Source organism: Salmo salar, chromosome 10 (assembly GCF_965601325.2).
Source record: "Salmo salar chromosome 10, fSalSal1, whole genome shotgun sequence".
Lineage (NCBI taxonomy): Eukaryota > Metazoa > Chordata > Actinopteri > Salmoniformes > Salmonidae > Salmo > Salmo salar.
In genome coordinates this window covers 95,163,072-95,180,433 of record NC_138300.1, presented here as the reverse complement: position 1 = coordinate 95,180,433, position 17,362 = coordinate 95,163,072, and the positions used below count along the sequence as shown (strand labels likewise).

The following is a 17,362-nucleotide window of genomic DNA, read 5'->3' as shown; positions in this document are numbered from 1 at the left end:
GGCAGGCTAAAGGGTGACAGAGGAGACACCAGTCTCTGCCAATACCAGCCATCATCCTACACTCAGAAAAAAAGGTGCAATCTAGAAGACATTGGCTGTCCCCATAGGAGAACCCTTTGAATAACAATTTTTGGATCTAGGTAGAACACTTTTGGGTTCCATGTAGAACCCTTTATACAGAGGGTTCTACATGGAACACAAAAGGGTTGCACCTGGAACCAATAAGGGTTCTCCTACAGGGACAGCTGAAGAATCCTTTTGTAACAGTACCACCATTGTTATTTACTCTCTCTCTCTGGCTCCAGTGTCATTTTTAAACCACCTCTCTCTCTCAGGTTTTCCTCAGTAAGAGAACCACACCAAGCACAACAAACCTAAATATAACCTGAGAGGAGAGAGACAACTGGTTAGGAAAGCATCCATTTTGGAAATCCCTTTCATTCATCAACTCTGTTTGAGATAGAGGGAGCTGTTTTAGTCTGAGGTGTCTGAATGTGTTTGTGTTCTGAATGTGTACAGTACCTTGCAGAGCTGTCCGATTCGTGCGTGTGTAGCCTTCCCTGCGTGTTCCCCATCCATAGCGTTCTCTCTGAAGAACAGGTAGATCTTGTCATCCTCGGGGTTGTCACTCTCTGGGATCAGATGGACACTCACAAACCTGGGATCTACACATAAATATATAATATTTAAGAAATTATGAAATGGGAATCAGAAACTTCTTCCCCAGTAAATCGCTAAACATAGTGGGCCAATTGCAACCATCAAAAGTCACCAGATTATCATCAGCTGATTTATTGTTATTAAACCATCAATACATGCTAACATCACCCGCACAGCTGATCTCAATTGCAACCAAAATTTGGCAGCAATTTACCGTTCCCTGACGTGGATGTCAAGGTTATCTTTTAGTCTTGATTGCAGCCAATATTTTTCAAGACCATTTTGCCCTCTGGATGGTGTTACAGTATCATCGGAACAACTTAGTCCTACTTTATGAGCAGACTAAGAGCGATTTATCTATTTGACACAGAAAATCTATTCTGGCAATTTATCCGACATGTTGTATGAATGGAATACTACTGTTGATAGTGTAGTCAATTCTTATTATTTTATTAGTTTCCAATTCTGAAGGTGAATTTGTCTCTAAGTGTCAGTTGAAAAGCAGACTGAAACAGGTTTTCCTCTAGGATTTTTCCTGTGCTTAGCTCTATTCCTTTTATCCTAAAACACTCCTTAGTCGTTGCTGATGACAAGCATACCCATAACATGGTGCAGCCACCACCATGCTTGAAAATATGAAGAGTGGTACTCAGTAATACGATGTGTTGGACTTGCCCCAAACATAACGCTTTGTATTCAGGACGTAAAGTACATGTATTTTCCATGTTTTTTGGAGTTTAGTGCCTTATTGCAAACAGGATGCATGTTTTGGAATAGTTTTATTCTGTACAGGCTTCCTTCTTTTCACTTTAATCATTTAGGTTAGTATTGTGGAGTAACTACAATGTTGTTGATCCATCTGCAGTTTTCTCCTATTACAGCCATTAAACAGTAACTGTTTTAAAGTCACCATTGGCCTCATGGTGAAATCATTGAACAGTTTCATCCTCTCTGGCAACTGAATTAGGAAGGACGCCTGTATCTTTGTTGTAACTTCACCATGCTCAAAAATGACGCAGAAAAATGAATCCATGCTTTTGTTACTTCTAGGCTGGACTACTGCAATGCTCTACTTTCCGGCTACCCGGATAAAGCACTAAATAAACTTCAGTTAGTGCTAAATACGGCTGCTAGAATCCTGACTAGAACCAAAAAATTTGGTCATATTACTCCAGTGCTAGCCTCCCTACACTGGCTTCCTGTTAAGGCAAGGGCTGATTTCAAGGTTTTACTGCTAACCTACAAAGCATTACATGGGCTTGCTCCTACCTATCTTTCCGATTTGGTCCTGCCGTACATACCTACACGTACGCTATGGTCACAAGACGCAGGCCTCCTAATTGTCCCTAGAATTTCTAAGCAAACGGCTGGAGGTAGGGCTTTCTCCTATAGAGGTCCATTTTTATGGAATGGTCTGCCTACCAATGTGAGAGACGCAGACTCAGTCTCAACCTTTAAGTCTTTACTGAAGACTTATCTCTTCAGTAGGTCCTATGATTAAGTATAGTCTGGCCCAGGAGTGCGAAGGTGAACGGAAAGGCTGGAGCAACGAACCGCCCTTGCTGTCTCTGCCTTGCCGGTTCCCCTCTTTCCACTGGGATTCTCTGCCTCTAACCCTTTTACAGGGGCTGAGTCACTGGCTTACTGGTGTTCTTCCATGCCGTCCATGGGAGGGGTGCGTCACTTGAGTGGGTTGAGTCACTGACGTGGTCTTCCTGTCTGGGTTGGCGCCCCCCCTTGGGTTGTGCCATGGCGGAGATCGTTGTGGGCTATACTCGGCCTTGTCTTAGGACGGTAAGTTGGTGGTTGGAGACATCCCTCTAGTGGTGTGGGGGCTGTGCTTTGGCAAAGTGGGTGGGGTTATATCCTGCCTGTTTGGCCCTGTCCGGGGGTATCATCGGATGGGGCCACAGTGTCTTCTGATCCCTCCTGTCTCAGCCTCCAGTATTTATGCTGCAGTAGTTTATGTGTCGGGGGGCTAGGGTCAGTCTGTTACATCTGGGGTATTTCTCTTGTCTTATCCGGTGTCCTGTGTGAATTTAAATATGCTCTCTCTAATTCTCTCTTTCTCTCTTTCTGTCTTTCTCTCGGAGGACCTGAGCCCTAGGACCATGCCTCAGGACTACCTGGTATGATGACTCCTTGCTGTCCCCAGTCCACCTGGCCGTGCTGCTGCTCCAGTTTCAACTGTTCTGCCTGCGGCTATGGAACCCTGACCTGTTCACCGGACGTGCTTGTTGCACCCTCGACAACTACTATGATTATTATTATTTGACCATGCTGGTCATTTATGAACATTTTAACATTTTAACATCTTGACCATGTTCTGTTATAATATCCACCCTGCACAGCCAGAAGAGGACTGGCCACCCCTCATAGCCTGGTTCCTCTCTAGGTTTCTTCCTAGGTTTTTGGCCTTTCTAGGGAGTTTTTCCTAGGGAGTTTTTCCTAGCCACCGTGCTTCTTTCACATGCTTTGCTTGCTGTTTGGGGTTTTAGGCTGGGTTTCTGTACAGCACTTTGAGATATCAGCTGATGTACGAAGGGCTATATAAAAATAAATTTGATTGACTGATTTGATTTGATATTCAATGTCTTTTTGTTCATCTACCAATAGGTGCCCTTCTTTGAGAGGCATTGGAAAACCTCCCTAGTCTTTGTGGTTGAATCTGTGTTTGAAATTCACTGCTCAACTGAGGGACCTTACAGAAAATTGTATGTGTGGGGTACAGAGATGAGGTAGTCATTAAAAAATAATGTTTAACACTATTATGGTGTCACACCCTGATCTGTTTCACCTGTCTTGTCTCCACCCACCAGCAGGTGTCTCCCATTTGTCCCCATTATCTCCTGTGTATTTATACTTGCATTTTCTGTTTGTCTGTGCCAGTTCGTTTTGCCTTGTCAGGTCTTACCAGCGTGTTTTATCATTTTTCCTGCTCTCAACTTTGTTTTTCTAGTCTTTGCGGATCTGATCTATCTGCCTGTCCTGACACTGAGCCTGCCTGCTGTTCTGTCCTTGTTTGACCCTGCCTTAGATTACGAACCTCTGCCTGCCCTCGACCTTCACTTTGCCTGCCCCTTTGTATAATATGGAACTATCCGTCTCCTGTGTCTACATCTGGTTCATATCCTGAGCCGTGATAGTACGAACTGGCCATGACTGACCCAGCAGACTCGGACCAGCTCCGCAACGCTGTCTCCTCCCAAGCAGCCACCATTGGAAGCAACGAGGAGTTCCTTCAAAGACTTATGGAAAGACTCCAGACCATGGCAGAACACCCTGACCATGCTTTCAATGCATTACTGGAGCTATTCCGCGGATTAACTACCAGGCAGAAAGCCACTATGGTAACCTTCTAGAATCTCAGTAACCAGTGACATTTCTCCCCAGCCTACCCCGGCTTTCTGTGAACCCCACTTACCTCCTCCGAAGCACTATGCTGGAGATCTAGGAACCTGCCAGGCGTTTCTCTCCCAGTGCTCCCTCATCTTCGAGCTGCAGCCTTCTTCATTTCCCTCGGATTGCTTGAAGATAGTGTACCTGATAACTCTCATGTCCGGGAGAGCACTTGCCTGGGCTACAGCGGTGTGGAAGCAACAATCCGCCGTTTGCCTCAGTCTGGAGTTTGTGGCGGAGGTAAGAAAGGTGTTTGATTCTCCGTTGTCCGGAAGAGAGGCTGCTGGGAAGCTTCTTCAACTGCATCAAGACTCCTGTACTGTGGCAGACTATGCAGTGTATTTTGGCACTTTTGCTGCCGAGAGTGCCTGGAACCCTGAATCCCTGTTCGACACGTTCCTTCATGGATTATCGGAGGTGATATCTGATGAGCTCGCAGCCTGGGAGCTGCCCATGGATCTCGACTCTCTCATAGCTTTGACCATACGGATCGATGGGCGGCTACGGGAAAGTAGGAGGGAGAGGAGGAGCGCTATTCCTGGCCACACTCGCTCATCCACGATTCCCACCTCGCCTCCGAGAAATCCCGGAAGTTCCCGAAGTCTACAGGGCTGAGAGAATCCGATGTCACCCGAATTCCCTCGAGAATCACAGACTTATCTCCTCTGGAGCCTATGCAACTGGGGAGGGCTAGATTGTCTCCTGTTGAATGCTTGCACAGACTGAGCAGCAAGAGCTGTCTGTATTGTGGTACAACAGGACATTACATATCAACCTGTCCATTAAAAGACCAGGCTCATCAGTAGTATGAATATGCTGGTGAGCCGTACGGGGAGTTTCCAATCTCCCCTTACTCGTACCCCTCTTCATGCCATCCTGCTGTGGGGTGACCGGTCCAAATCTCTCTGGCTGCTCATTGACTCGGGCCGACAAGAGTTTTATGGACACTACGCTAGTGTTGGAGCTGGGTATCTCCACACAACCCCTTTCCATTCCCATGGATGTCACTGTGCTGGATGGGCACTTTATTGGCAGAGTTACCCACAATACGGTTCCTATCAACCTGCGAGTGTCAGGTAATCCCAGTGAGTCTATGCAGTTCCTACTCATTGAATCCCCTTATGTACCAATGGTTTTGGGGTTTCCATGGCTCCAGAGGCACAATCCTCTGATCGACTGGGCTACTAGATCTATCATGTGTTGGAGTCCGTTCTGTCATGCACATTGTCTGAAGTTAGCACAGCCTGCCCCGGGAACGTCTTTTTGTGGGCTTGGGAAAAGTCTCGGATCTCTCCGCTGTTCCTGCGGAGTACCAGGACCTCCAGGAGGTTTTCAACAAGGTAAGCACCGCATCTCTTCCTCCGTATCGAATCTACGACTGCGCCATCGACCTCCTCCTGGGTACTACAACACCTCGGGGGCCGAATTTATTCCCTGTCGGGTCCGGAGACCAAGACTATGGAGAAGTACATTGGGGACTCTCTTGCGGCAGGGAGTATTCATCCATCTGTCTCCCCTGCTGGCGCAGGGTTCTTCTTTGTGGAGAAAAAGGTCAAAACCCTGCTTCCGTGTATTGACTACCGGGGCCTTAATGATATCATGGTTAAAAACCGTTACCACTCATCTCCTCAGTTTTCGTACCTCTCCAGGGGGCTACCATCTTCTCGAAGTTGGACCTTCGGAACACCTACTATTTTGTTCGGATACAGGAAGGAGACAAATGGAAGACAGCCTTTAACATGGATAGCGGGCTCTATGAGTACCTAGTGATGCCATTCGGACTGTCCAGCGCTCCCGCAGTGTTCCAGGCCCTTGTCAATGATGTGCTCCGCGACATGTTGAACCAGTTCGTGTTTGTCTACCTCGACGACCTCCTCATTTTTTCCCAGTCAGCTTAAGTGCACGTCCCCCACGTCCAACAGGTCCTCCAGCATCTCCTGGAGAACTAGCTGTTTGTTAAAGCAGAGACGTGAATTCCATCGCTCCACCATCTCTTTCCTAGGATACGTCATCGGTGCAGGAAATATTCAGATGGATTCTGACAAGGTGAGAGCGGTGGTGGATTGGCCTCAACCCACATCCAGAGCGCAGCTGCAACATTTTCTGGGATCTGCACATTTCTACCGCCGCTTCATCCGGCATTACAGCACCTTGGCTTCCTCCTTCCTCAGCACTCACCTCTCCCAAGGTTCCTTTCATATCGTCTCCAACAGCAGACCGGGCATTCTCAGATCTCAAGCATCGATTCACTACAGCTCCCATCTTAATCCATCCGGACCCGTCCCATCAGTTTGTGGTGGAGGTCGATGCCTCTGACGTCGGAGTAGGGGCTGTCCTGTCCCAGTGTTCTGCCCAGGACTAAAAGCTGCATCCCTGTGCCTTCCTTTCCCATCGTCTTAACCCAGCTGAGAGGAACTATGATGTGAAAAATTGAGAGCTACTCACAGTTAAGATGGTGTTGGAGGAGTGGAGGCACTGGTTAGAGGGGGCATCCATTCTTACTGTCGGACTGACCATAAGAATCTGGAATATGTCTGAACCGCCTTGTGCCTCAACTCAAGGCAGGCTCAAGGCTATTATTCACTCTCCTACATGCTAACTGGATGTTTGTCCCAGACTCTGTCCATTCTCCGGTCCTGGAACGGGCCCATTCCTCCAGACTCACCTGCCATCCTGGCTCTCGTCGGACTTTGGCTTTCATCCGACAACGTTTTTGGTGGCCCACCATGGTTTCTGACGTCTCAGAGTTCGTCGCCGGCTACACTGCGTGTTCTGACAATAAGACTCCGCAGCAAGCTCTGGAGGGCCTCCTTCAACCACTCCCGGTTCCTCATTGCCCCTGGTCTTATATTTCCTTGGACTTCATCACTGGTCTCCCGCCGTCAGATGGGAATACCGCCATCCTAATGGCGGTGGATAGGTTTTCCAAAGCTGGCCATTTTATTCCCCTTCCCAAGTTGCCCTCAGCCAAGGAGACTGCCCAGCTCATGGTGCTGGGCAGGGGATCCCCTCGAGCAGGGGATTCCAGTACCTGGTTGACTGGGAGGGTTATGGCTCGGAGGAGAGGTGCAGGGTTACCTCTAGGAACATCCTGGACCCAGCCCTCATCACTGAGTTCCGGCACCCCGGTCAACAAGCTATGTGCCCAGTTAGGACTCCAGGTTGCGCCCCGGGATGAGGAGGGAGGGGGGGTACTGCTACACCCTGATCTGTTTCACCTGTCTTGTGCTTGTCTCCACCCCCCACCAGGTGTCTCCCATTTTCCCCCATTATCTCCTGTGTACTGATACCTGCATTTTCTGTTTGTCTGTGCCAGTTCGTCTTGTCTTGTCAGGTCTTACCAGCGTGTTTCCCGTTTCTCCTGCTCTCAAGTTTGTTTTTCTAGTCTTCCCAAATCTGACCTATCTGCCTGTCTTGACCCTGAGCCTGCCTGCCGTTCTGTCCCTGTTTGACCGTGCTTTGGATTAAGAACCTCTGTCTGCCCTCGACCTGGCCTTTGCATGCCCCTTTGTATAATAAATAGTATCGAACTATCCGCCTCCTGTGTCTGCATCTGCGTCATATCCTGAGTCGTGATATATTGCACACAGAGTGAGTCGATATTTCATTGGGGGCAAGAGTGAAGAATCCAGACCAGCTGTCCGCATACAGTTATTGGCATAAATTCTTGACATGCTAACAACGAGAGATCAATTGATCTGTTGGTCTATCCTTGTGGGTTTTTCGTTGCAATGCAGCTTAATTTAGGCCACAGGTGCATGTAATTTCCCATTCATAGTGTTTTAAGAAATCCAGCGGTAACCTCAGGAGCGTGTTAAGTTCTGCCTGTTCGTTGCAATCGAGCCACTGTGTCTGCTACCACTCCCCCACTACAGCCATGTCAATCATGGAGGATTTAAACTTAATGCTGCCTATTCTTGTTATTCCCTTTCCCTCCTTCTTTTGTCCTCCCTCTCACGCTTCTCTGTCTTCTCTGTATGTCTCCTTTGTTCTCTTACTATGTGAAAAACTTGATGTCTCAGTTTCTGTCTCTGTCTTTTTAGTTTCTGTCTTTGAAACACTTTCTGTCTCAATTTGAGACGAAATGCATTAAATCAGACTGGTCTGCATGCCAACAGACTGTTAGCTTGCTGAGCTATAGCCTGGGCATCAACTTGGGGAGCTAACACAAGTCTTCAGTACTCAAGCAAGGTTTTTCATCATGCAAGCATAGTTCACTGAACTGAGAACTGAGAATGCTCTTTATTTCCATCTCACCATTCAGCCAGCGGGAGTCGTGTTGCTCAGTTCTGATGGGGTGATGCTGTCCCAACGTACGGAAGATGGCAAAATCCCGCCCCATGAAGTCCGCTGACGTCCCAGAATACAGCTCGCCATCTGGAGGACAGGGGAGGAGGACAATATCAGGTGTATGTGTGAACGTGTGTGTGCATGCTGCAATATATGTTTTTGTGTGTGCGCATGTGAGTGTTTGTGTAACCTGTGTGTGTGTGCGTCTCATGACCTTTCGTGTACAGGTGTCAAGTGTCTGTATTAGTCTATCAGGTACAGTATGGTGCCTGCAGGCTTAACAGTACAGGTAGAATATGTTCTCACAAGGAACACCTTCATCTACCAGATAATGAACCAGAACAAATAAGTGTGAAAGTCAGATTTAACAGGAAGAGACTCAGAGGGCCAGGTGGTTGCATTAAGAGAGCATTAAAGGAGGGAGGGGGGATTAAGAAAAAGAGAGGAGAAGGGGCTCCTCTCTTTGGCTCAGTTGGTAGAGCATGGTGTTTGCGACGCCAGGGTCGTGGGTTCAATTCCCACGGGGGGCCAGTAGGAATAAAAAAAAATACAAATGTATGAAATGTATGCATTCACTACTGTAAGTCGCTCTGGATAAGAGCGTCTGCTAAATGACTAAAATGTAAAATGTAACATGGATGGGAGGATATCGAGGAGAGAGAGGAGTTGGGAGACAGGAGGAAGTGGAGAGAAAGAGAAGGAAGGAGACAGGGTGAGAGAGAGGAGGGATAAAGGTGAAAAGACAAAGGGGAGAGAAAGAGAGGGAGGGATACAGGGTGAGAAAGTGGAGATGTGAGAAAGAGAAGCAAGGAGATGGGGTAAGAGGAGAGACAGGAGGAGATAAAGGGTGATGGAAAATGACCATCTATTGGTTGGAGTGATGTGATGTCATAAAGTATGACTGGTTCTGGTGATGAACATGGTGAAGAAATGAAGCTGACACACATGCATCCACTACACATAGGCTTGGAAATTAGTGGGTGTCCACTGTAGAGCACTCCTAATGATGAACACTATATATAGCCAGCCCTGTCATTCACCCACTTCCTCTCAGCTGTAAATATGCTTAATGAATGAGTGGAGATGAGTGAAGAGGTACAACTCCCTCTTTATGTGGTGAATAGTTCTGGGTGAAATTAGTGCCTTAAAAAAAAAGTTGGGTGTGCTTGTTTGTTTGGGTCACTCACCGATGAGCATGGACGCTGTGAGCAGCTTGGGGTCATAAGGGCTCTTCCCTCGACCGTTCTCTATCAGGGGCTCCAGCCTGAACACACTGTCCTGTTACATGAAAAATAGGTCAAAAGAAAGAGCATTTAGAATTCAGAGTTTATTGCATTTTCCTATTGATATCAACGCATGATGTTGGCGTCCTTGAAAAAAAATCTCTCTTTTTTCAGAATTAGATGTTTTACTTTCTCCTAGAGTCACTTTAACCAGGGGCCCCAGCCAGGGCAGTAAAGAGAGGAGACTGCTATACTCAGAGCTATTCTCCCTCTCTAATTCTCTGAAAATGACTGCAGTCTAATGAATAGGAAACACATTTATAAGCCTGACTCACTAACATTGAGAGGAGACATAGAACACGCACGCACGCACGCACGCACACACGCACACACACACACACAGCGAATTGGGAAACCTCTAAACAATGAAACTCTGTTTAATTTTCCACCTTATTTACTGAATGAATAAAAACATTTTTCCTAAGGCCATGAACAAATCGTTACGAGAGATTACCTCACACTCCACGGTTTATGATTTTAAATCGAAACCCAAAACCATAGTCTCACATTTCAGTGAAGAGTTTTTCTTAATACTATAGTCTAGCTGTAGCTCATACAAGACTTGAATTAGTCAGAACCATGACATGCCCTATGCGGAAGACACATTTCAGTTGAATGCATTCAGTTGTACAACTGACTAGGTATCCCCATTCCCCTTTCCCTTTTCTTCTACCACGGTTCATATTGGTCAGTAAATAGTAGAATACTAGAGCTATAACTGCAGTAAGCTGACAGATGGCTGAATAGGGTATTACCGGTTGGTATACCTCTAGTTTCTTCCCCACCTCCAAGTAGGCGCAGACAGGGTGGAAGGCTCCGGTTCCACATACATACAGATGGGTCTGGTTAAACGGCTGCAACACCTTGATGAAGTTAGCGCATTCCCTCTGGAGATAGAGAAAGAGAGATATTTTATATGGCATGGGTTTGCCAGGAGATAAACAGTTTCTGTAAACAACTAAAATAGAGGATAAAGCTGTCTAAAGCTGTTGGGTCAAAACCCAGTCCTTTCCATTTGGGTCAAAACCCAGTCCTGCCCACTTGGGTCAAAACCCAGTTTGCCCATTAGGGTCAAAACCCAGTTTGCCCATTTGGGTCAAAACCCAGTTTGCCCATTTGGGTCAAAACCTAGTTTGTTCATCAGAAGCAGGCCCTCCTATAGAGCTGATCCACTGGACAGAGAAAAGGGTTAACCCTCTCTGAACGTAACACAACATCACATAGAGCTATGCAGAAAAACAAACATTTAAATTGAGGGAATTAAGGGCATCTGTAATCAGAATTAAAGGCTTGTCCTGTCTGTAGAATATATAGGTAATTTTCCAGGAATATTTAGCGTTTACCTGATCAACATATGAATAACAGTGTTAGGAAAAGGAACAGCCCTGATTGATTTTACTGTACAAATGACATCATGGCCAGGCCTGCTGAGTGAGTCACGGTTGTGGTGTTTTAGAGATAATCCAGACTGTTGTGCTGTGTAATAACTCAACAACTCGCTGTTCAGATTGAGACCAGTAATCTGTAATTCTCAGTTATCTTTTATTCACTCCATCCTTCTCCTCTCTCTCCCTTTGCCTCTCCCCACGTGTACTCATGATCTCTCCAATCCAGACTCCTGATCAGAAAGGCTCAGAGACATCTGAGTATTAAAACAGCCAGGATTTTTATGATGGACATCAACAGTAAGACTTTCAATGCATAACTGCGTTGCAACCAACCAACAAACGTCCCACAACAACAAAATGTTATGAGTATCACATACTGTAACCTCGTCTGAGCTTACTGTGTAGTGTGTGTGTGTGTGTGTGTGTGTGTGTGTGTGTGTGTGTGTGTGTGTGTGTGTGTGTGTGTGTGTGTGTGTGTGTGTGTGTGTGTGTGTGTGTGTGTGTGTGTGTGTGTGTGTGTGTGTGTGTGTGTGTGTGTGTGTGTGTGTGTGTGTGCGCATGTCTCCATGCTGCGAAGACAGTTTCCCCCTATGATCTGTCAGCACTTGCCTGAGCAGGCAGCAGGCCTGATCTCATATGAAAATGAATGTCATCACACTGACGGAAAAAGAGAAAAAAGAACCACAAATAATGCATGACTAAGTTTCTCTGCCTTTAGTAGGTCACCAACAGAAAGCAGCTCTGTTGATTGTATATGCCTTTGTTGTCATCTGAAGAGCTGTCTGTCATTTCAGGGTGGTTTACCTGGTTGATGATCAATAAGGTTAATGTTTCTCATGCTGGTGTGATTTAGATGGTGTTAAAGTTTCTTGTGAGATCAGGGTGAACAGTGTGAACCCATTGGCCAAACCATGCACTGAACCAGCAGAGTTTGTATGATGGAAGTTAGTGAAGCTTGGATGTAAAGACCCGTAATCTAACTTTTAGGCACAACATTATTTTTCCTGGCCCTGTGTATCACCCTCCCTTCTTCATAGATGTACAGTAAATTAGCAATTTTCTCTCTCTCCTTCACTGTCTTCCCCATGGCATGTTCACAAGTGTCTTTGTTGCAGTTTATCAAAGAGCATCTGTGGTCTTTCTTCCTCTCCTCCTTGTCTCCTATGCCCTTCAAACACAAAGACCTTCCTTCAGGGCTCCCCGCTCATCTCTGCCAGAATGTTTACAGAAAACACATGCACATACACACAAAAGACCCAATGGCCCTTCAAAATCAGCCCTATAGAAACTCAGCAGAAGCTGACCCTGTGCCTGTGATCTCAGTGAGGCAGATACAGCGGTGCTAAGATCTTATATTGCAGGCAGTACATGGCCCCAGGCTGTATCTGAGAGGAAAGTCAGAAGGAGAGAGATGCAACTGTGTCTCTTTGGGTGTTTACACAGTGTACTGCTTGTATTGAGACAGATATACAGGACAAATATACAGTACATGGCTGAGCTAGTCATGCAAGCAAGACACACAGTATTGAAGTGCCACTGGTATCGACATGACTCTTCATAGACTAAGGAAAACACACACCTAAATGAACTTGTGATATGTCATATGACTGTGTGGACAGAAACCGTGCAGCATTTGCAACTAACAAATACACATGTCTCGACAAAGCCATAGCTGTTAGGATACTGCTCCTGTGTTGAAAGTAGTGACTGTAAGCCCATTGGCTGTCCACTGTTAACCCTGGATCGAAGCGGCTAGCTCAACTTCTCTATGGTTGGACTCTAGATGACTAAGGTCATGTGATGTCTCTAACTTGGCCAGCGGATTATGATCAGATTCAAAGATTTCTGTCCATGTGACAACACACAGACTATACCAACACTGTAATGTAAAAGGCAGTACTCCGGGAGGGAGAGCTAGTGTAAAGGCAGTACTCCGGGAGGGAGAGATAGTGTAAAGGCAGTACTCCTGGAGGGAGAGTCAGTGTAAAAGGCAGTACTCCAAGAGGGAGAGATAGTGTAAAAGGCAGTACTCCGGGAGGGAGAGACAGTGTGAAAGGCAGTACTCCGGGAGGGAGAGACAGTGTAAAAGGCAGTACTCCGGGAGGGAGAGACAGTGTGAAAGGCAGTACTCCGGGAGGGAGAGACAGTGTAAAAGGCAGTACTCCGGGAGGGAGAGACAGTGTAAAAGGCAGTACTCCAAGAGGGAGAGATAGTGTAAAAGGCAGTACTCCGGGAGGGAGAGACAGTGTAAAAGGCTGTACTCCGGGAGGGAGAGACAGTGTGAAAGGCAGTACTCCGGGAGGGAGAGACAGTGTAAAAGGCAGTACTCCGGGAGGGAGAGACAGTGTAAAAGGCAGTACTCCAAGAGGGAGAGATAGTGTAAAAGGCATTACTATGTGAGCGAGAGATGTGTGATGTATAAGATGAGGTAGCTACTCACCATGAGGTCCTTCCCTGCCCATTTACACTCATCTCTTCTGGAGGTGGATGCAGGCCACGGGATCTACACAGACACAGAAAGATAAGGATACTTCACTACACAATACACATGGATACATTAAATCAGACACTAACTTTAACCAGTCTCTAACCCTAACATCTTGACCAAGCAGCTGGTCAGCTAACATTCCTTACATTAGCTGAGGTGCTTCTGCCAGCAGCGTCGCTAAAAATGTACTTTTGGAGGAGGTGGGGCATATTTTTTAGATTGCGTTGATATATGTGTGTGTGTCTGCGTGCACCTACAGTATGTACGTTCACGTGTGTATATGTGTGTGGTAGGGGTAGAGGAGTCACAATGAGATTTGTTCTCCACTTTGTTTCCGTTTACTCTATTATTCATCCAGGTGTGCAGGGAGCGGCTAACATGCCTGGCGCAGCGTGAGATCCTGTGCGACAGCTTAGGTCTGAATTATTCATAAGTCATTTCTCTATAGAAAGAGAGTCTCTGGATACCTGGCTGAGACTGGCTTAGACTGACAGGGGTTGGGGAAGATATGCAGACAGACAGACTGCAAACAGACTTGTATGTATGAGAGTGTTTACATTTGACATCAAATCAAAGTGTATTTGTCACATACACGTGTTTAGTAGATGTTAATGCGGGAGTAGCAAAATGCTTGTGTTTCTAGCTCCAACAGTGCAGCAATATCTAACAAGTAATATCTAACAAAACACACAATCTAAAGTAAAGGAATGGAATTCAGAATATATAAATATATGGGACGAGCAATGTCAGAGCGGCATAGACTAAGATACAGTAGAATAGAATACAGTGTATACATATGAGATGAGTAATGCAAAATATGTAAACATTATTAAAGTGACTAGTGTTCCATTATTAAAGTGGCCAGTGATTTCAAGTTTATGTATATAGGGCAGCAGCCTCTAATGTGTTAGTGATGGCCATTTAACAGTCTGATGGCCTTGAGATGGAGACTGTATTTCAGTCCCAGCTTTGATGCACCTGTACTGACCTCGCTGTCCGGATGATAGCAGGGTGAACAGTCAGTGGCTTGAGTGGTTGTTGTCCTTTATGATCTTTGGCCTTCCTGTGACATTGGGTGCCATGGGCGGTGCAGTTGCCGTACTAGGCTGTGATACAGCCCGACAGAAAGCTCTCAATTGTGCATCTGTAAAGGTTTGTGAGGCTTTTAGGTAAGAAGCCACATTTCTTCAGCCTGCTGAGGCTCTGTTGCACCTTCTACATCACATTGTCTGTGTTGGTGGACCATTTTGGTTTGTCAATGATGTGTACGCCGAGGAACTTGAAGCTTTCCACCTTCTCCACTGCGGTCCCGTCGATGTGGATAGGGGGGCGCTCCTTCTGCTGTTTCCTGTAGTCCACGATCAGCTCCTTAGGTTTGTTGACGTTGGGTGGGAGGTTATTTTCCTGGCACCACATTCCCAGGGCCCTCACTTCCTCCCTGTAGGCTGTCTTGTCATTGTTGGTAGTCAGGCCTGCTACTGTTGTGTCGTCTGCAAACTTGATGATTGAGTTGGAGGCGTGCGTGGCCACGCAGTCATGGGTGAACAGGGAGTACAGGAGGGGGCTGAACATGCATCCTTGTGGGGCACCAGTGTTGAGGATCAGCGAAGTGGCGGTGTTGTTTCCTACCTTTTTCACCTGGGGGCAGCCTGTCAGGAAGTCCAGGACCCAGTTGCACAGGGCGGGGTTCAGACCCAGGGCCTCGAGCTTAATGATGAGCTTGGAGGGTACTGGTCTTGGAGGGTATGTTGTTGAATGCTGAGCTATAGTGAATGAACAGCATTCTTACATAGGTATTCCTCTTGTCCCGATGGGATAGGGCGGTGTGCAGTGCAATGGTGATTGCATCATCTGTGGATCTATTGGGGAGGTAAGCAAAGTAGCAGTGGTCGAGTGTTTTAGCAGCGAGAGTACTACAGTCAATGTGTTGAAAGAACCTCGGTAACGTTTTCCTCAAATTTGCTTTGTTAAAATCCACAGCTACAATAAATGCAGCCTCTGGATATGTGGTTTCCAGTATGCATAAAGTTTTGTGAAGTTCTTTGAGGGCCGTCGTGGTATCGGCTTGAGGGGGAATATACACGGCTGTGACTATAACCGAAGATAATTCTCTAGGGAGGTAATATAGCCGGCATTTGATTGTGAGGTGTTCTAGGTTGGGTGAACAAAAGGACTTGAGTTCCTGTATGTTATCACAATCACACCATAAGTAGTAATTCCTGTATGCGCAATGAACTGAGAACCCAACTGGCTGAACGGACCCAGACAGTATATCCTGAGAGAGCCATGCTTCCGAGAAACAGAGTATGTTACAATCCCTGATGTCTCTCTGGAAGGTAATCCTCGCCCTGAGCTCATCAACTTTGTTATCCAGAGACTGAACAATAGCAAGTAACATAATCGGAAGCGGTGGGTGGTGTGCGCGCGCCTCCTGAGTCGGACTAAAAGTCCACTCCGAGTACCTTTTTTCCACCTGCGGTGTTTTGGAACTGCCTCTGGAATCAGTTCAATTGCTCTGAAGGGTACGAACAAAGGTTCCGATTCGGGAAAGTCAAATTCCTGGTCATAATGCTGGTGAGTTACCGCCACTCTGATTTCCAAAATTTATTCCCGGCTGTATGTAAAAACACAAAACATTTCCTGGGCTAATAATGTAAGAAATACCACATAAAAAAAATACTGCAAAGTTTCCTAAGAGCTAGAAAAACGGCAGCCCTGTCCGTCAGCGCCATTTAACATTTTAGTAATTTAGCAGACGCTATTATACAGAGCGACTTACAGTAGTGAGTTTATACATTTTCATATTTGTTCATACTGTATTGTATGTAAAAGTGTGTTGATATTGACCAAATGTAACTGTTACCGTTGCAAGGACGTTGCTGATGTTGACTTGGTTGTAATGTATCATAGATAGTTATTAATGTATTATAAGGTGTACAGTACCTGGTGCCAGGGATCTGCTGATGTTAACTAGGTTATTAAAATGCATCATAAATAGGTTATATGTGTATTATATGTTCAGTACAGTACCTGTGCCAAATTACTGCTGAATTGACCAGGTTATGATGTATTATAAGGCGTTCAGTACCTGTGCCAGGTCTCTGCTGATGTTGAGCAGGTTGAAGGAGAATATGTGGTCCTTGGCTCCCACCACCAGACGACCCTTCTCCTCATCCAATAGGAACGTGTGGTAAGCTGAGCTATTGGCCAGGCCCTCAAATGTCACCAAGTTATTGGACTCCAACATCTCTATAAAGAGAACAGAGGGAGAGAGAGCATTGAACATTTACAATAAAAGACCGCAGTAATTCCTACGGTTTCTGATATACCCTGGGAAATAAATACATTAGACTTAAGAGAAAAAAAGAGAGAGTGAATAAGGGAGACAGTGAAGTCTTAGCATACACAGCATCTAATAGCATCTTATAGCAGACATCATGATGTGTCTCCTCAGTATATTCACCATGACAGAGAGGAAACATCCCATCCCAGACATGCAGCAGGGTCCCCACTGGTTGAATCAATGTTGTTTCCACGTCACTTCAATTAAATTACATTGAACCAACGTGGAAAAGATGTTGAATTGACGTCTGTGCTCAGTGGGTCTAGATCTCAACTCCAAAAGCCTAGGGAGCTACCAGAGAGAGAGCGAGAGAGCGAGAGAGCGAGAGAGCGAGAGAGCAAGGGAGCGAGAGAGCGAGAGAGCGAGAGAGAGCTTTGGCTCAGATTTCATATCTCTCTGTTGATTGTGTTCTCTCTTGCCCATCACACATTCTCCCTCACACCCTCTTCCCCACACTAGCTTGCATCCAACAAAATGTTTTCTATGAATCAGCACTGCCAACCGTGCTTAG

The 17,362-nt window shown here is 46.2% G+C and overlaps 1 protein-coding gene across 3 annotated transcripts in view; it reads right to left on the bottom strand.

Moving 5' to 3' along the window:
• Nucleotides 1–17,362, bottom strand: part of LOC106561204 (semaphorin-3ab) — a 129,926-nt gene that overhangs the window by 14,989 nt on the left and 97,575 nt on the right. For all 3 annotated transcript variants that reach the window (XM_082957237.1, XM_045688233.2, XM_082957236.1), the window contains 6 exons: nucleotides 16,597–16,757; nucleotides 13,461–13,523; nucleotides 10,400–10,519; nucleotides 9,537–9,627; nucleotides 8,317–8,436; nucleotides 523–665 (listed from right to left, as the gene is read on the bottom strand). In XM_082957237.1, the coding sequence (XP_082813363.1) occupies nucleotides 523–665; nucleotides 8,317–8,436; nucleotides 9,537–9,627; nucleotides 10,400–10,519; nucleotides 13,461–13,523; nucleotides 16,597–16,757 (698 nt within the window). The remainder of the gene's footprint in view (nucleotides 1–522; nucleotides 666–8,316; nucleotides 8,437–9,536; nucleotides 9,628–10,399; nucleotides 10,520–13,460; nucleotides 13,524–16,596; nucleotides 16,758–17,362) is intronic.